General features: G+C 42.1%; 2 protein-coding genes across 2 annotated transcripts in view; one reads left to right on the top strand and one right to left on the bottom strand.

Moving 5' to 3' along the window:
• The window catches only part of RAB3IP (RAB3A interacting protein), a 168,826-nt gene that overhangs the window by 28,714 nt on the left and 121,646 nt on the right, over positions 1 to 18,466 (top strand). The gene's annotated exons all lie outside the window — the stretch shown is intronic.
• Positions 1 to 18,466, bottom strand: part of BEST3 (bestrophin 3) — a 43,048-nt gene that overhangs the window by 2,860 nt on the left and 21,722 nt on the right. The window contains exons 8-9 of the mRNA XM_032645053.1: positions 18,080 to 18,160; positions 15,807 to 15,958 (exon numbers count right to left, since the gene is read on the bottom strand). Coding sequence (XP_032500944.1) covers positions 15,807 to 15,958; positions 18,080 to 18,160 — 233 coding nt within the window. The remainder of the gene's footprint in view (positions 1 to 15,806; positions 15,959 to 18,079; positions 18,161 to 18,466) is intronic.

Below are 18,466 nucleotides of genomic sequence, written 5' to 3'. Positions count from 1 at the left end.
TAAGCCACACAACCTTGTGAGAATGACAAAATCTTCTAGGAAAAAAATGTTTGTATTATTGTTACTTCAAAACTTCATGAACCCTAAGGAAGAAACTTTCTTACTATGCACCGATGTAGTGGATATGTACACTTAACTGAGGCAAAGGATTAAGGCCTTGGGTCACACACTGGAGAAAAACAAACCAGTTGCAGAGAGCAAACAGGCCAGTGCTCTTGCTGATGTTCTACTGATTCACCCACCGACGTCGGGCAGGACTGCCCACAAGGTCCTATTGCACCTTCCTGCCTCTGAGACTGTGGTGTGGACGCATGAGATTTATCCACATAGCCAGCTAAATGCATTGAGCATCTGCCATGAACACATTTGTTGCATTAAGTTCTGTATAACATAATTTAGAAGGAGGGAGAAGGCATGTATATAAATAGCTAACTTGGGGGCAAAGTAAGTTGTTGAGCTGGTCTTTGACACTGCAAAGGAAACAGATAAGCAGAGAAGGGACAGAATATTGCAGGTGGAAGAAGTGACTTGAGCAAATTAGACAGCAGGGAACTTCAGGTGTTTGTAAGGAATGGGAAATACTCGGATTAGTGTACAGAATAGTGTCAGGCATAAAACTGGTAGCCTTGGACTGCGTCATGAAGAGTCTTATATACCAGGTAGAGGGATTAGGGCTTTCCCCCAGAGGCAGTGGGCAGCTGTGGGTTGTCTTTGCGAGTGGAGGGCATAACTAGAATTGTGTCATTTGGTAGTCGTGTCCAAGTGGGAAAAGCTACGTGGAAAGCAACACTGTTGAATGTTCTCATCCAGAAATGCTCTGGATAAGAAACATGACTTGGGAACTTTCTTTCTTTCTTTTTTTTTTAATAAATAAATGAATAAATTTATTTATTAGAAAAAAAACAAGAAAACTGGGAAAGGCAAAGGAGAGAATTAAGAGACAAGAGACAGGTCTTGGCAGGGTGAACATTTTTAAAGGGTTATTAAGAAATAAGGCAAATAAAATGAATATTGATAGGAATGAAGCAAAGAGGAAAATGAGAGGAGAGAAGGGCTTCCCTGGCGGTCCAGTGGCCAAGACTCCGCTGTTCCACTGCAGGGGGCATGGGCTCAATCCTTGGTCGGGATCCCGCATCCCACATCCCGTATGACGTGTGGCACGGCAAAAAAACAAAACAAAACAAAAATCAGGGGGCTAGCAACCTAGGAGAAGGTGGACGTGAGTCCCAGAACCAGCTCTGGAGATTCTGCTTGGCCATGAAAGTTTTTAAAGGGGAAAAAGGGGAGGTAATCTCAATGACTTGGGAACTTTCCACACCATTAGTCAGAAAGACCCATTAGTGGGTCTTTGGAAGAACACTTGGTGGTCTGTGATCTGGGGGGGCAGTTTTCTGAATCTCATGCTGGAGTGATGAAGGAAGTCCTCCAGCTCTTCACGCTATCAAAGTGCAGAAGTGAAACTCCCCAGCGTGACAGACCTAATGACCTTTCTTCCAAATGTTTCTGTGATGGAGGTTTCATTGGCGACACACAAGACCCATCTCCTTTCTCTGGTTCCCAATATGACAGCAGAAACTGAGGTTTGAGGACAAAATGGTTTAAGGCTGAAAACATGCAGAATAGAATACATTCAAGATATTTATTTCCCAGTTGAAAGGATGTACCTTTTAGGTCCTTTGAGATTTTCTGCGCCTCCTTATTTAATTTTTATTTTATTGTATTTTAAAGGGAACTTTATTATTTTTATTTATTTATTTTTGGCTGCTTTGGGTCTTCGTTGCTGCACGTGGGCTTCTCTTGTTGCGGAGCACGGGCTCTAGGTGCGCGGGCTTTAGTAGTTGTGGCACAAGGGCTCAGTAGTTGTGGTGCACAGGCTTAGTTGCTCCGTGGCATGTGGGATCTTCCAGGGCCAGGGATTGAACCCGTGTCCCCTGCATTGGCAGGTGGATTCTTAACCACTGCGCCACCAGGGAAGCCCCTTATTTGATTTTTAAAGACCTTTAGTATAGGATTAGTACAATCCTGAGGCGCAAATATAACACCACTTAAAATGCCCCAAAACAATTATAGCAGAAACATTGTATGATAGAATGTAAGCACCCTCATTATATTGCTATATTTTAGAGAAGATCAGCTGAAAAACCTAGGTCTGATGTTCTGGAATTCACTCAGACTGAGATAGGCATGTAATTAGAGACCGGAGGACGTACATGGAAAGTGCCATGCAGCCATTAGTGTCCAGCAGGTGGAATTTGAGAATTGCCTCTGTGGTGAGGAGAATGATTTATTTCGGGGGCTTGCAGAGCCAGGTTTACCGCTGCCTAGGCTGACCCCAGCTGTATGACCTTCGGAGAGTCACTTAACCTCCCTGTGGCTTAGCATCATACTTGAGTACAACAATACTTACTTTACCTGCTTTGCAAGGGCGTTTGGAAGTTCAAAAGGAATAATATACTTGGAAAAGCTTTGAAAAGTAGACGATATAAAAAGGACTCTGTCAATGACTGGCACACTTTCAGAGATGGTTTCCAAATCATCATCGACTACGCATGGTTAGAGGAAATAATAGTGTCTGTCCAAAGGTCACTCCCTTTTCTCCTTCAAGCATGTCCTTTAAAAATGCTGCTACACCTCAAAGCTGCCACCTAACGATTAACATGTTGGAAGGGATGACTACAACAGTTGTTTATTGATGAGCCTAGGGTACTGAATAGATGGAGGGGAAATATAAGGATGGGAGGAAGCTGGGTTTTTTCAGAGAAAGAAGATAAGGCCAGTCAGGTGGTGGGAGTGCCCTGACTTGCCTCCCACTATTGTCTTTTGTGCCATTTGCAGACATTGTCAAATCCTTCAGTAAACATTGTGGCACAGTATACATCACCAGTGCAGAAAAAGTGAGAATGAGAAAGGTTGTGGCACGTATTGGGCTATTTCTGAAAGGGAGGAGAAGTGTACGTGGCGGGAGAGAGAGTAGATTATGTTAAGCTGGGCAGGCTAGTTGGTTCTAGTTGAGTCTGGAAGGAGGGAGAGCATGCGTTATTTCTACAGGTCAAATCGATGTCAGGATTGGGATGTGTTCTGATTTCAATCTCAAGTGTTAAAAAAAGACCCCCAATTTTCAAGATACCTATTGAGCACCTACAAAACCGTCAACCCCTCAGTCTCCCTTGCCAATGACTAATGTCTGAGGGCTCCAGCAGCTGTGATTTAATTAAGGCCTCTTGAAAGGATGCTTGGATGCTCAGGGTGCAGAGCATCCTGCACTCAGGGTGCAGGAGGTGTCACCTCCTGTTACCATAACAAAGAAGAGGCAGGACACAGGACTGCGGAAGATGGCTGTAATGTATTTTTTTCAAAGCAAGCTTTTTGCAAAGGGAACCCCTTCTCATTAGTGTGATCAAGTAACTATAGAGCTTCAAAGACTGAAGAGTAAAACTAGATGATGCTTGTCTTTCCTTCTCTGTGGCCACTTTTAAAGTGGAATTTTGACAATTTAAATTCCAATGATAGGTCATTCTAACAGAACTGAAATGAGGAATTTAGGAAAATGATACTTAATACGATGAATTCTACTTCTCACATCAGATTTATTGTTTCCAAATTGCTTGTGTACTCAAAGTCAGGCAGCTGCCTTGGAGGAAGCCAGTAATTGCCTGAAAATCCATCGGGGCAGAGGTACATGTGCAGGAGCCTTTATTCATGGGCAAAGCAAAATGTACTCTTCAAACCCATTAGAGGCACACACTGTCATTTTTAACCTTCTGCACTACAGAATCACCGTCAAAGCTGTGGCCAGGGATTTATAAAATGAGTAAATAACCCTCGTGCTAAGCTGGGAGGGGCGGGCTGAGTGTTGTGAGAAAAATCCAGTGGACAGAACGTTGTATCCACCCAGCAACACTCCCCCCCAAGCCCCTTCCCCCAGCACCCTGCCCCGCCAGCTAGGAAAGAGTTTCAAGCTGTGGAGCATCGGTGGAGGTTGTTGAGGCCAGAGAGCTGGCCACCACCTACCCACTGCCTCCCTATTGCCTCCCTGATAGTTTGGACCAAGGATTATGGCAAATCTGGTTAAAGAACAAGCATATCTAGCCTCACATTACCATTATTCTCACCTGGCCTCCATTGGCTGTCACAAAAAGAAATTGTGGCCCAAAGTTAAAGTCCCCACCTTTCCGTACTCTTGTATCCTATGAGAGTTTTGTTAGAAAAGGAAAGTAAGCCATCTATACCTCTCATACCACTTAGAAGGTGAAAACTAAGCACCAGTGGTGACCCCATGCCGGTAAATGAAAGAATCCCTGAGCAAGTTCTAAAATTATGAACTTAATGCACATTCATCTCCTTGGGAGTTTCCATCTCTCCTTTCCCTTCTGGTACATTAAGTAAAAATCAATGTTCCAAGAATACGTTTTGTTGAAGTTAGTGATTCAGAATTTGAGATATTTTTGGCTGTTTATGGCACAAGCATGCAATAGTGTGTGTGTGTGTGTGTGTGTGTGTGTGTGTGTATGTGTGTTTGTGTGTGTGTATATAATCAGACTATGTTTTGTCTTGTAAAGTTAAAATATTTGAATATAGTTGGCTAAGAAGGGATTACTGAATAAAACATCCATCTAGAAATATATTTAACCACACTTTAATAAAGTCTTTGCTTGCTTGAAAATGTATTTTGATATATTTGAAGTATTATATCACTAAGAATACTTCTGACTGTACTGTAAAATCCTAAATGCTTTGTGCACATTAAATACATATACGTTTCACTGCAAAAAAAGTACTGGATTATTTCTACATATTCTTAGGACCTTGAGAATGAAGATAGATACGTAAAAGTCATTATTTCTGGGTATGTGGTTGTAGTTTCACAGAACCAAATAAATCTTAACTTCCTCAACCCCAACCAGGAGGAACTTTTACAAAAATTTGAATATTACTCCTCTTTGTTAAGTGGATCCTTAATTCACAGACCCATTCCTTAAGATCACTACCAGCGTGAGGAAATTTTGACATATTTGAACCACGGCAGAAAGGCCAATACAACAGTGTTTTATGAACTGGACTGCAGTCAGCAGTTTAGGTTGCCAGGCTGAGAGCCTGCCTTTAGATTAGCAGGGCAGAGTGAGCACAGTCCCACGAAGACACCCCTCACGACACACTCAAGTGATCTATTTCATAAGCAGCTGCAGCCTCTCCTCCAGAATTGCGAATCCTTTAGCTGTTATGGATGGATATTTTGTTAGGGTTTTTCCTATGCCTTTAAGGAATTATTGCTGTTTGGATTTCCAAGACAGGATTTAAAGGGAGTTATGAGACTTCAGGTCTTTAATTTCCATGTGTTCCATTCCTCAGAGCCTTAAAAATCTGTGCTAATGGATAATCCCAAGTATTTAAAAAATAATAAGAATTTTGGAGTGAACTCATAATATTATAATGTGAAGACAAGCATTCTACCTCAAGCTAGCTGTGGTAGGCTGGGCCAGGACCTCATTTAAAAAAAATTTATTTTCAGCAATGTTGGCTTGCATCTGAGCATTCTAGGTTTGTTTTGGTTAAGTGAGGTTTATCAAGCATAAGTGTCCACTGTTTCCCAAAGAAGACCTTTTTCATTTTAGGGCTTGTGCATGTTTTCCTGATATGCAACTTCTGGACAACTCTTCTTCTGGCTGCTTATGAGTGTTTTCTTTTTTTTCTTTTTTTAATTTATTTTATTTATTTATTTATTTATTTTTGGCTGCGTTGGGTCTTCGTTGCTGCGCGCGGGCTTTCTCTAGTTGTGGATAGCGGTGGCTACTCTAGTTGCGGAGCACGGGCTCTAGGCATGCGGGTTTCAGTAGTTGTGGCTCACGGGCTCTAGAACACAGGCTCAGTAGTTGTCGTGCACGGGCTTAGTTGCTCCATGGCATGTGGGATCTTCCCGGACCAGGACTTGAACCCGTGTCCCCTGCATTGGCAGGCGGATTCTTAACCACTGCACCACCAGGGAAGCCCTGAGTGTTTTCTTAATCTTGGTTACTAGTGTCTCCATGGTTAAGCTAATGAAAAGATTCCTTAATTAAAATAGCAGATCAGAAAGCATTCTATATTATGACAAAGAACAAAGTAAAGAGCTTCAACTGAAATTATCTCAGGTGTAGTAATGGGAACAGAGTTCAAATAGGAAAGATTCTTTTTCATTGTTCAGTTAATTCATAGGATGGTTTATTAAATGGAGATTGGTAGTTTATTACAATAATTAACATGGTTTATTAAATGCTTAAGACAAGTATATCTATGAAAGCATTTCTATTCTGGGTGCTCAGTTCAGATTTTCAACTGGCCTTTTTTCATTCAAAGTGGTCATTCTGAAGCTGATTTTGTCTAATTGAGTGCTTTTTATTTATTTATTTTGGCCACACCATGTGGCACGTGGGATCTTAGTTCCCCCATCAGGGATTGAACCCATGCCAGCTGCAGTGGAAGGACGAAGTCCTAACCACTGGACCACCAGAGAATTCCCTGAAGTTGATTTTTAACATGCCGTATACAAAGATTGGGAGATGGAACTTCAGCATTGGTTTGGTGTTAGAAATGATAAAATACTGTTTTAAAACAGAAGCTTTTGGTCTTAGATTCAACAGAGAAAGATGGGCTTTGTTAGTTATAACTTCCTTCGGATTAAGACATGATGATGCTTGGATGTGGTGAGAACACTGGTTCCTGCTTCACTAGCTGAACAAGCACCATCTCCCCATCGCCCTTTACAACATCCATCTTCAGCTCCCTCCCTCCAGCTCAGGCTCTGAGGCCTCCTCTCTCCCTGCCGCCCCCCCGCCCCCCACCATGTCTTCTTTAGACCCTTCTCTGTCAATTCCTCTGGCTCCTGTGTCTTCCCTCTCCTCCAGGGAGCTCCTTTCACTCTGCCTGTCCTTTTTTGTTCCTTTCTCAGAGCAACAAGAGTTATCAATTTATTTCTTTATTACATCTTGCTTCATCTTATAAAGGATTTGAGGTAGCTTATACAAATAAACACAATGCAATAATATATAAAGTTAGGCTAAGATGATAGAGCTAGAATAAGGAACACTAACAAGATGAGACCAAAAGAAACATGCCAAAAAATCTCACGGACTGACTAAAGGTGGTCTACAACTTGGGTTTTCAGCTTTCAGCAGCCAAAATGAAAAGACCCTCCTCAATTATAAAATTCACAGTCTGTAAGAGAAATAGTGTAAGAGTTACCCAGAAGAGGCAAAACTTTCTTTTTTCCCACAGATGTCTGAGATAAATTTTCCCCCGTAGGACCCCTGATAAAAGGGATGCTAAGTCATACAGTGGACAGAACTACAGTAAATACCACAGGGATTCTTAATGGGTCTGTCCAGACAAGACCGGGGCATAACGGTAAAGTGAAATTCAGTAGAGATGGTTAAAGTAATTCCAAGGATTGGTGGTAGGGTGGGGAGGGCAGGTTCCTCTTTCCCTCTAAACATGCTTGAGGTGTTCCCATCCTAAAATGTTATAAAACAAATAAAAAATATGACATTACCCTCGACTATGTCTCATTGGATACTGTCTGGTCTATTTCTTCCCCCCGTCCAGACTTCTCAAAAAAATAGTACATGGATAGTTAATGAGTTAAGGAATTATTGTGACTTTTTGGTCTTTTTTTTTTTTTTTTTTAGGCATGAAAATGGTATTGTGCTTATATTTGCTTCACAATGGTTCAGTGGTGGGTACTGTAAAGGTGGGTGGGAAGATGGGTGACACCAGGTTGGCCATGACTTGATAGTTGAAAGTGGGTGATGGCTACGTGAGGTTCATTATAGTTTGTCCTCTACTTCTGTATATGTTTGAATTTTTCCATTATAAAATTATTTTGAAAACAGTTTTCGTTGGCAATCTTGATCTCCTTGCCTCCCAATTTAGCTTCTGCTCAGCACTCTCACTTAAGTCTCCAATGACCTTAAAATGCAAACTCCTATGGTGTTTTACATACGTTATGTTGAAACTTCCACCCTCGGTCTCTATGACAGGGCATTCTCTGGGTTATTCTCCTGCCCCTGTAGTGATCATTCCTGCTCTCTCTCAAGGACTCCTTTTCCTCTGACCACCCTTTAAGTGACAGTGTTCTACCCTTTGTATTCTGTCCTACTCACTTGACACGGTTCCTGGGTGCTCCCACCCACTCTTTTTTTTGCGGTACTCAGGCCTCTCACTGTCGTGGCCTCTCCCGTTGCGGAGCACAGGCTCCAGACGCACAGGCTTAGCAGCCATGGCTCACGGGCCCAGCCGCTCCGCGGCATGTGGGATCCTCCCGGACCGGGGCACGAACCCATGTCCCCTGCATCGGCAGGCGGACTCTCAACCACTGCGCCACCAGGGAAGCTCGCACCCACTGTTTAGGTTGTAACACACCCATGTACTGATAGCAGTCAAATGCATCCCCCTGCCTAGACTTTGTCTCTGTGCACCCTGCCCGCTGGCCAGCTCCATGTGAATTGCCCACAGATGGCTCAAAGGCAACCCATGCAAAAGGAAGCTCATCATCTTTCCCTTTCAGCAGCTCCTCCTTGCTACTCTCTATCATCCTTGGTTCATTACCAACCACCCCGTCATACTTCACTCCTTCTCCTTTCTCGAATCTGTCCCTTCTGCCATCTCCACTGTCTGCATCCCTGGAAGCGCCACCCTAGTCTGGTCCTTATCCTCTCCCGTCTAAACTATACTAATGGCCTGCTCACTGGCTCTCTGGCTCTGGTCTTATCCCTAGGCATCCATCTTTCAGCCAGCTGCTAGGACAACCTGCCTAAAACACAAATGTGACCATGTCATTTAATAGCTTTGGAAAAAGGCTGAAACTCTTTACTCAGGCTGTAAAGCCCTCCATAATCCCCCCTTAACTCCCCCTCCAGATTCATTTCTTGGCTTTTCTGCTTGCATATCAAATTGTTACTCTAATAGAAGCACAGAGTAGAAAGACAGTTGCCAGGGGCTAGGAGGTTGGGGGAAATAGGGAGAAAATAGGTAAAAAGGTACAAACGTTCAGCTATAAGATGAATAGGGTTTGAGAAACTAATTAAAACATGGTGATTATAGTTGATAACACTATTGCATAATTGGAATTTGCTAAAAGAGAACTTAAATGTTCTCACCAAGAAAAAAAAAAAAAAGATAAATATGTAAGGTGATGGATGTGTTAATTAACTAGATGGGGGAATCCTTTCACAATGTATACATATATCAAATCACCACAATGTGTACTTTAATTATCTTATAATTTTATATGTCAACTATACCTCAAAAAAGCTGAAAATTTTAAAAATTGTCACTTTGAATACACTATCATTCCTTTCTGTCTTTGCTCATATGGCCTGGAATGTACCTTCTGCTGAATCCCCTCACTCTTGTGTGCTAGCTCTAAATCGTTCTTTTTTTTTTTTTTTTTTTTGAGGTATGCGGGCCTCTTACTGCTGTGGCCTCTCCCGTTGTGGCGCACAGGCTCCGGACGTGCAGGCTCAGCGGCCATGGCTCAAGGGCCCAGCCGCTCCGCGGCATGCGGTATCTTCCCAGACCGGGGCAGGAACCCGTGTCCCCTGCATCGACAGGTGGACTCTCAACCACTGCGCCACCAGGGAAGCCCCTAAATTCATTCTTAAAGATGCACATTAGACTCCCCAACTCTAAGGGCCTTCTTTGATTCACCAGACCCTGTGAAGTGTACCTTCACTGTGTTACCATAAGACTCAGCGTTTCTCTATTGCTGCATTTACCACATTGTATTGTGACTTGTCTCCTCATTATGTCTGTGAGCTTAAAAGGTGTGTTTGTTTGTTTGTTTGTTTTTGCCTGTCTGTAGCATCTGGCATAGAACCTACCATATACTAGGCCCTAAAAGAAAATATTGCCTGAATAAATGAATGAGTACATTCCACACATGAAGATACAAGGAAAAACGTGATAATTTAAATTTGCACTTGAGATAAAAATGAGAGGGGGGAATTACTTTGTTTCAGTAATGTATATTTGGTAAATGTGTAGAAAATAGGGCAGTATTTTGGCCATGTTCCTGAATATAGAGAACAAAGGAATTGTCTCCAAGGAATTCCCTTTTTATATGGAAATGAGTAGTGTGCTGAACGTGAAAGAATGTAGGAGGCAGCGTAATTTCTCAGGTTGCCCTTGGATAGTACTTTTGCTCAGTTATTGAAGGGCATTGCCTCGATTTTGGAATTTCTGGGTCATGGGAATTGTGATTACAAACCTGAAACATTGATATGAAAAGATGAGGCAAATCTGATTTCTGAATTAAATATGCTGGGAACATATGTCCTAAATAGAATAAGAAAATAAAAAAACTCATCCAGGAAAGGATTTTTCATGTGCATCAAGCAGCAAACACTGAAATGTTTGCATCCATACCATGCTGACACCTAGTCTTCATCCTAATGCAAAGAACTCATTGGCTCAGTCATCATCAACCACGTGTGCTACAGTAATCCTTACTTCTACCTTCCCTTTTCCCTGAGCCTCTTTCAGATTGTTTATTTGGTATTGATGTTGTATTTGAGTGAACAATTCAATGCTTAGGGAATTAGCTTTTAAGATTTTAAAGGACATCTGTTGTTTCTGCCAGCCCAGAAAACCATTCACCCTTCTCCTGGTAATAGCACCGTGATTTTTCTTAAGGTATCATTTACTCCGTATGGCTGGTTGGGGCTGACCACACTCCTTGGTCCAAAGATGGATGCACGAACCAACCTTAGCTAATTAAAATATTGTGTCTTCCTGTTGATAGTTATTGGTTCAGGAATGGGCATGTTAGCCAAGCCCAGCCAATCATAATAAATCCAGTACTTTAGTTTTAAGAGTTAGAAAGGAGGTGTGCTCTTTCCACAGGATTTGCTGAGAAGATAGGTTGGTCATCTGGAGCTGCTGGCTGCCATCTTGCCTTTCTGCTGTCAGGAGGGGAGAGCCTCCTGAAACCTGAGCCAGTGGAGAGAAAAGTAGAACTGAGGGACAGGGAGGGCAATGCGGGTCTTGGTGACATATCTGAGCCTCTGGATCCAGTCACACCCAAAGCTAGACTACTTTCTGAATGTGACCCAAGAAACCCCTTGTTGCTTAAGTTAGTTTAAGTTGGTTTTCTGTCATAGGCAACCAGAAACATCTTGTCTAATAGCACAGTCATTGAAAGAATCGACACTAATGGATCGATGAGGGCATTCCTGTGACTGCTGGCTTCCAAAAGCCTGAATTCCTGCAGTGACCTTTCCTGGACTGTGAGGCTCTCCTTTAGGGTCCTCATTCACGCAGAAAGTCAAGATCAAGTGAGCTTTTGCCTAGTTGTTTCTTTGATCAATTGGTTCTAGCAGAGTCCAGTTAAACGTCTCAGAAAAGCCTCCCCTAATAGACCCTGGCCTTTGCCTGTGCCTGGTCCATCCTGCTAGTAAATAGGCCATCTTAACTACAGGATTCTCTCTGACAACTGGTAACTTTTTGCTCCATTCTTTTTTTTTTTTCTTAAAGTAGGTGATGAGTCTTTATTTATTTTTAAAAATCATAGACCTGTTTATTTTCACTAACATTTTGTGACTCTAGACCTAGAACATTTACTTCTTTTTAAAAAATTAATTAATTTATTTATTTTGGCTGCGTTGGGTCTTCGTTGCAGCACGCGGGCTTTTCATTGCAGTGGCTTCTCTTGTTGCAGAGTACGGACTCTAGGCGTGCAGGCTTCAGTAGTTGTGGCACGCAGGCTCAGGAGTTGTGGCTCGCGGGCTCTAGAGCTCAGGCTCAGTAGTTGTGGCACACGGGCTTAGTTGCTCCGCGACATGTGGGATCTTTCCGGACCAGGGCTAGAACCCATGTCCCCTACATTAGCAGGAGGATTCTTAACCACTGTGCCACCAGGAAAGTCCCTTCTTTCTTTTTAAATAATTTTTATTTTTTAGGCCGTGCCGTGCACATGTGGGATCCTGGTTCCCTGACCGGGGATCAAACCCGTGCCCCCTGTATTGGAAACGTGGAGTCTCAACCACTGGCCCACCAGGGAAGTCCCTTTTGCTCCATTCTTAAACACTCTACCTCCTGGTTTCCTCTCAAGCATTTTATTTTCTTTCCCAAATTTCCAAGGTTAGTTTAATATGAAAAATAGCTTAGATTTGTTTAATCTTTCTGTGCCTCAGTTTGACATCCACAAATAAGAAATCTGTACTAGTTGATAATAATGCTGTACATTTATATCTAGAGTGTTTTTATGCTTACCATCTAGTTTAATCTTCCCAGTAATCATTTGGGTTATATATTTTCTCCAAGGTCTTGTAAATTCCTAATGCTATGTTTCTGTATTTAGAAATAGGAGAAATACGTATTTTAATTCTTTCTAAAGAACATGGACACTTGCAAAGGAATGTAAAATTATGATGATTAGGATGAATATGTAGATCAAGATAAAAATCTTGAGGATCAAAATAAATTATCACTTTAACCATCATGCAAAAACAATTCAATGGACATTAGAAATGGAGAACAAGTGGTACTTGCAGTCCAAATAGAGTCATTACGATGATTCCCCGGCCCTATCAATGGTGCTGGTCTCTTCTCTTTTACAAGGCAGATCTTCAGATACTTTGCATTAATTAATGACGGGAGTGGAGGGGAAGTTTAAAGCTTACTCAGTGACCTAAAAGCAAACTCACAGAAAACCCTCTCCTATTAATTTTCAAAATTGAGAAGGTTGCCAGATATCCATGAAACTGCCACTGCAGAATATATTGGGTTGGTCAAAAAGTTCCTTTGGTTTTTAAGTAAAAATAAAAGACACATTTTTCATTTTCACCAAGATCTTTATTGGACAACGTATTCACCCTTTTATTCCGCTACCTTCTGCCATTTTTCACGTAACTTCATAATTCCATCTTCCCCAAACTTTTTATCTTTTTGAGCATAGAACTGTTCCGGGTGCCTTTTACAGTCTTCCAGGGAATTGAAATTTTTTCCATTAAGAGAATTTTGTAAAGACCAAAATAAATGGAAATCCGAAGGTACAATGTCTGGTGAATACGGTGGATGAATCAGAACTTCCCAGCCCAGCTGTAACAGTTTTTGCCTGGTCATCAAAGAAACATGTGGTCTTGCATTATCCTGATGGAAGATTATGCGTTTTCTGTTGACTAATTCCTGATGCTTTTTGTCGAGTGCCACTTTCAGTTGGTCTAACTGGGAGCAGTACTTGTTGAAATTAATCATTTGGTTTTCCGGAAGGAGCTCATAATAGAGGGCTCCCTCCCAATCCCACCATATACACAGCATCACCTTCTTTGGATGAAGACCGGCCTTTGGTGTGGTTGTTGGTGGTTCATTTCACCTGCCCCACGATGTCTTCTGTTCCACATTATTGTACAGTATCCATTTCTCATCGCCCGTCACAATTTGTTTTAAAAATGGAACATTTTCGTTACATTTAAGTAGAGAATTGCACACGGAAATACGGTCAAGAGGTTTTTTTCGCTTAACTTATGTGGGACCCAAACATCAAAGCGATTAACAACCAAGCTGGTGCGAATGATTTTCAACGCTTGATTTGGATATTTTGAGTATGTGGACTATCTCCCGCGTGGTATAACATTGATTGCTCTCAGTTAGTGTCTCGATTTGATTGCTATCAACTTCAACTGGTTTACCCAACTGTGGAGCATCGTCCAGCGAGAAATCTCCAGCACGAAACTTCGCAAACCACTTTTGACACGTTTGATCAGTCACAGCACCTTCTCCATACACTGCACAAATCTTTTTTTTGCATTTCAGTTACGTTTTTGCCTTTCTTGAAATAATAAAGCATAATATGCCGAAAATGCTGCTTTTTTCCTTCCATCTTCAGTATTAAAATGGCTACACAAAATTTCACCAATTTCGGTAAGTATTTTTTAAATGCACACTGATATGACAGCTGTCACAATACAACCTAACAAAATTGTTTTGAATGAGGACTAAAGACAACTAAGCGCTACTAGAGCCATCTTACGGAAAAAACCGAACGAACGTTTTTGCCAACCCGATATTACAAAAGGCTGAGAACGTTTTTGCCAACCCAATATTACAAAATGCTGAGAAGTGCACAGCAGGAAATTACTGTTTATGGAGACTGAGCAGTCTGCTGGGGTAGGGATGAGTACCTTGGTCTGGAGGAGGTCCTGGACAGGAGGGCCCAGGCTTAGCAGGCATCTAGAAGCCGAAGCAAGGAGTAGGCAACCTTCACCAAGCTGTGCTTTGAAGGCAGCAAGGTGAGCGTCCTGGCTCCTGCATCATCTCATTATTTGCCATAATTCCTGAGATTCCACTTTCAGTCATCTTTTTCTTTGGGTCTTGAAGAGGTTTCAGCCTCAGAGGTTATTTTGGAGGAGCACCCCAAACCATTATTTTTGAGGATTAGGAGACATTGAGCTAAAAATAAAGCCTTATAGGGATAGGATTGAAGCTAGATATTCTCATACTAGTATTAAAAACAAGACAACAGGCCCAAAATAGAGTCACTTATGCTAAGCCCCATGTCACCAAACGGAGACATGGTTTCGGTTCTTCCAGAAATGGAATCTTAAACCAATCAATCAGGATTTGCCTGATCAGCACTGCTTAGGTAGTCTGCCTTCTAGACCCCTGCCATCTCCTATAGGAAAGTGACCTTGTAATAACCAACCCACTTTTTTGCCTGGTGTAACAGCCTTTTTCCTGCCCCCTTCTGCCTACACAAGTCTTTCACTTGTATGGCCCCTTGAAGCTCCTTTCTCTTTGCTAGATTGGATGCTGCCCAATTCATGAATTGTTGAGTAAAGCAGTAAGATCTTTAAAATTTACTCAGTTGAATTTTGTTTTTTAACAGTAGAGAAAGAGGAGGGCTGAACTGTATTGGGGGAAGAGAAAGAAAGTCACAGGTGGCAACTTTAGACACGATCTCACTTCACAAATCTGCTTAGAACTGACTTCAGGGAAAAACGAACCATAGTTTTGCCAAAAAGTTATAAGAAAAACTCCGTAGAAGTTTTTCTTTTTTCTGTAATTTTTTGGAGGGGCTCTTTTTACTTTTCTAAATTTGTCCATACTCTTTAAGTTACTTGGAAACTGTACCGTCTGCCTTCAGCAAATATACTTAAACTTCCCCCACATTCACACATTTCTCCAAAATCAGATACATTATCAGATTTAATAAAATTATTCAAGAACTGTGCATGATTTACTGCCGGCCTCAGCCCCTTTATTTAAAGCTCATAGTACATAGGGACAGATTGTTATGTTAAAACAACTAAACAGACACTGGCTTGTACACTAAACAAGTCAGTTTGATCAAAATATAATCTTAGAGAACAGTTTTGATAAAATTTATCTTAAGGCTTGCTTGTCTCAGAATAGTTTAACACAGTGCCTACACATGGTATATACTCAACAAATACTTGTTAAGATGCATTCCATTATGATAGTCATAATTAAATAATAAACAACTGTATAATTAAAATAGTAAACTACTCTTCAAGTTGGAAGGAAAGACAGAGGATAGTTTCACAACTACTGGAAAATTTGCTGTGGTATAAAAGCAAGGTACAATGCAAATTACCTCAAAACACACACACACCATATTTAAATCAGAAACTACAGTCTCTTTAATTTCTCACTCTCTTGGACATATTAATTATGTCTGAAAATTTGAAAAGGCCACCATTGTAAGATATTAATAATTGAGAGTTCTTATGAAAGTAACTTCAGGACCACATCACAAAAAGATCAGAACAGTGACTTCTCTTCTAAATATTGATGATTTTTAAAAATGCGCTTACCCCATTTCGACTGTTGACCCCAGAAATGAGGGTATGCAGTAGTCAGCAGCTGCCAGTGTATACGGCGGTCGAGCAGCAGAATCGTCCCAGTAAATGTCCTTCTTCATTTTGGGTAAGCTCATGTGCATTTCATCCACGGCTAAAAGGGAGACCTAAAATCATCATTATAGTGTTAGAATAATTCAGATGTGAATTGTATTTATAAAGAAAGAATAAGTTTAGTGGGTGCTGGGGTTTGGAATGGGATAGAGCACAGTGTGAATGAGTGAATATACAAGTGTCTCTAGTTCATATTTGCTTCAACCAGTGCTGCTACAGAGAGTTATACATGTCGTTCACTGCATAAGAGCACTTGGCAGTGGGGATAAGTGGAGCCATAAAACTGCCCAGACTAGATTCATCAAGCCGCATACCCCAGAGTGGAGTGCCTCTTATCTGGAGGCAGGAGAGACACCTTTTTCTTCTTTGCTCAAAGTTTTCTAACTGTCTAGTGGCTCTCCTGACAGCAACCACATAATCCCAGATATTGCAGGAAGCCGAAGATTTCCATATCCCATTTCATTGATTCCATAAACATATTTATACTTGACATCATTTCTTATGTGCCCTGAATTTTTGTTTGTTTGTTTAGAAAAATACATCAACAAGCCTATACTGTTCAGGGCTATAGTGGTCTTCTCCTTTTGACTTTGACAAACTGATGCATGAATAAATTATTAAGCCTCTGGAAATGTAATTTTTTTTTTTTTTTTTTTTTTTTTTTTTTTTATTTTTTTTACGCGGGCCTCTCACTGTTGTGGCCTTTCCCGTTACGGAGCACAGGCTCCGGACGCGCAGGCTCAGCGGCCATGGCTCACGGGCCCAGCCGCTCCGCGGCATATGGGATCTTCCCGGACCGGGGCACGAACCCGTGTCCCCTGCATCGGCAGGCGGACTCTCAACCACTGCGCCACCAGGGAAGCCCTGGAAATGTAATTTTTACAAAGAGTGAGTGGTGTAGGCATTACACTTCCTCCTCAGCAGGCTGGCGATGTGATTGTTAGAGCTCGATACAGAGGTCGTGACCTGTGAGCTGGACAGGAGTAATCGGAGGCTCCTCTCCCCTGTCCTTGGAATGTACATTCTGCCCACTGTTCCCACAGTGGGAGCTGTTTCAAGGACACAACCTTGAGAGAGTAATGTGCTGTTGAGACCATCTGGACTGAATACATGACTGAACCCCAGTAAGGCCTCTATATCAAATTTTAGGATTCTGGCAGGTAGGTGTGGAGGTCTACTCATCTTGTATCCACTGAAGACAAGCCTCTTAATTAAGTTCCTAGCTTGTTAAACCTGCCATCTACCAATCTGCCATCTACCAATCTGGAGCGGTCTGCCTTGCCCCCTGTGTACTGGGGCCAGTTTGTGAACCAACAGCAAAATGTTTTAACTTGTGTAAGAACCGAGTAAGGGCTTGAAACAGATGAGCAAGTTGAAGCCCTTTTCTCAGCCTGTAGTTCTCAGGGAAGAGAATGGGTTGAGGAGTCTTGCCTAAAAGCAAAATTCTCTCATGCTGCGTCTTCATGAACAATCTCTCTGAAATAATGCTTCAGGGTAAAGGCTCTGGGGTCCCATTTGGTGTGATTGAGGGAGATTTGAGACACAGGCTGGTGTGACCCATGTTTCCAGTGTCCAGCTGCTGGACATCTGACTGCAGGGACCTACATGATGTGAGTTGGGAACTGTGTGGCCGCCACTTTATGTCATTGTTAATTTTTTTAGGTGGCAATAGGAAACAGATTAAAGAATGAATTAAAATATTGATCTGTACTGAGATGGAAGTGGCTATATAAAGTTAGTAAAGAAACCTACAAAGAAAACTGGCTTGAAATTGTATTTAAAAGGGACTAAATTGGGCTTCCCTGGTGGCGCAGTTGGTGAGAGTCCGCCTGCCAATGCAGGGGACATGGGTTCATGCCCTGGTCCGGGAAGATCCCACATGCCGTGGAGCAGCCAGGCCCGTGAGCCATGGCCGCTGAGCCTGCGCGTCCGGAGCCTGTGCTCCGCAATGGGAGAGACCACAACAGTGAGAGGCCCACGTACCACAAAAAAAAAAAAAAAAAAAAAGGGACTAAATTTTACTGGAACTGAGATCCAGGGCCCGTGACCTTGAAACAACATACCGAATAGCCAAACCTCTTTTGTTTGTGGCTAAAGCACTCAAGTTCAGGGGCCGGCATTCAGAGTCTGTTTAGATTATTAATGTTTGTAAAGGAAAGAAAAACTCCTCTAACCTGCAGATTTCTGTCAATGCACCAGTTAGTTTCAAAATCATCATCATCTTCTCCAAAAGGGTTGATAAGTTGCTCAGCTACCTGCAATTGAGAACATAGAATAAGTCCACTGTGATGCTGTGAAGACTACGAGTGAAGGTTGAAGAGGATTCCTGTTTCACTCTCTGCTTTCTTGGGTCACCTTTCATAATAGGAAGCCTAGAGCGGAGTGGGTTGTTCTGCAGATGCAGATATTTATCAGCCAGTGAGAATGGACTCAGGCCGTGAGTCAGGCACCTGCAGAGTCTGCTCTCCACAGACTCTGTCTGTTCAGCTGGTGACAATGCAGGCCCCAACTAGGAGAAGCCACGGGCTGTTTAGGAGCCAAATGACTGATTCGCAGGTACA

Source organism: Phocoena sinus, chromosome 10 (assembly GCF_008692025.1).
Source record: "Phocoena sinus isolate mPhoSin1 chromosome 10, mPhoSin1.pri, whole genome shotgun sequence".
In the NCBI taxonomy this organism is placed as follows: Eukaryota; Metazoa; Chordata; class Mammalia; order Artiodactyla; family Phocoenidae; genus Phocoena; species Phocoena sinus.
This window is presented reverse-complemented; position numbering and strand designations above follow the sequence as displayed.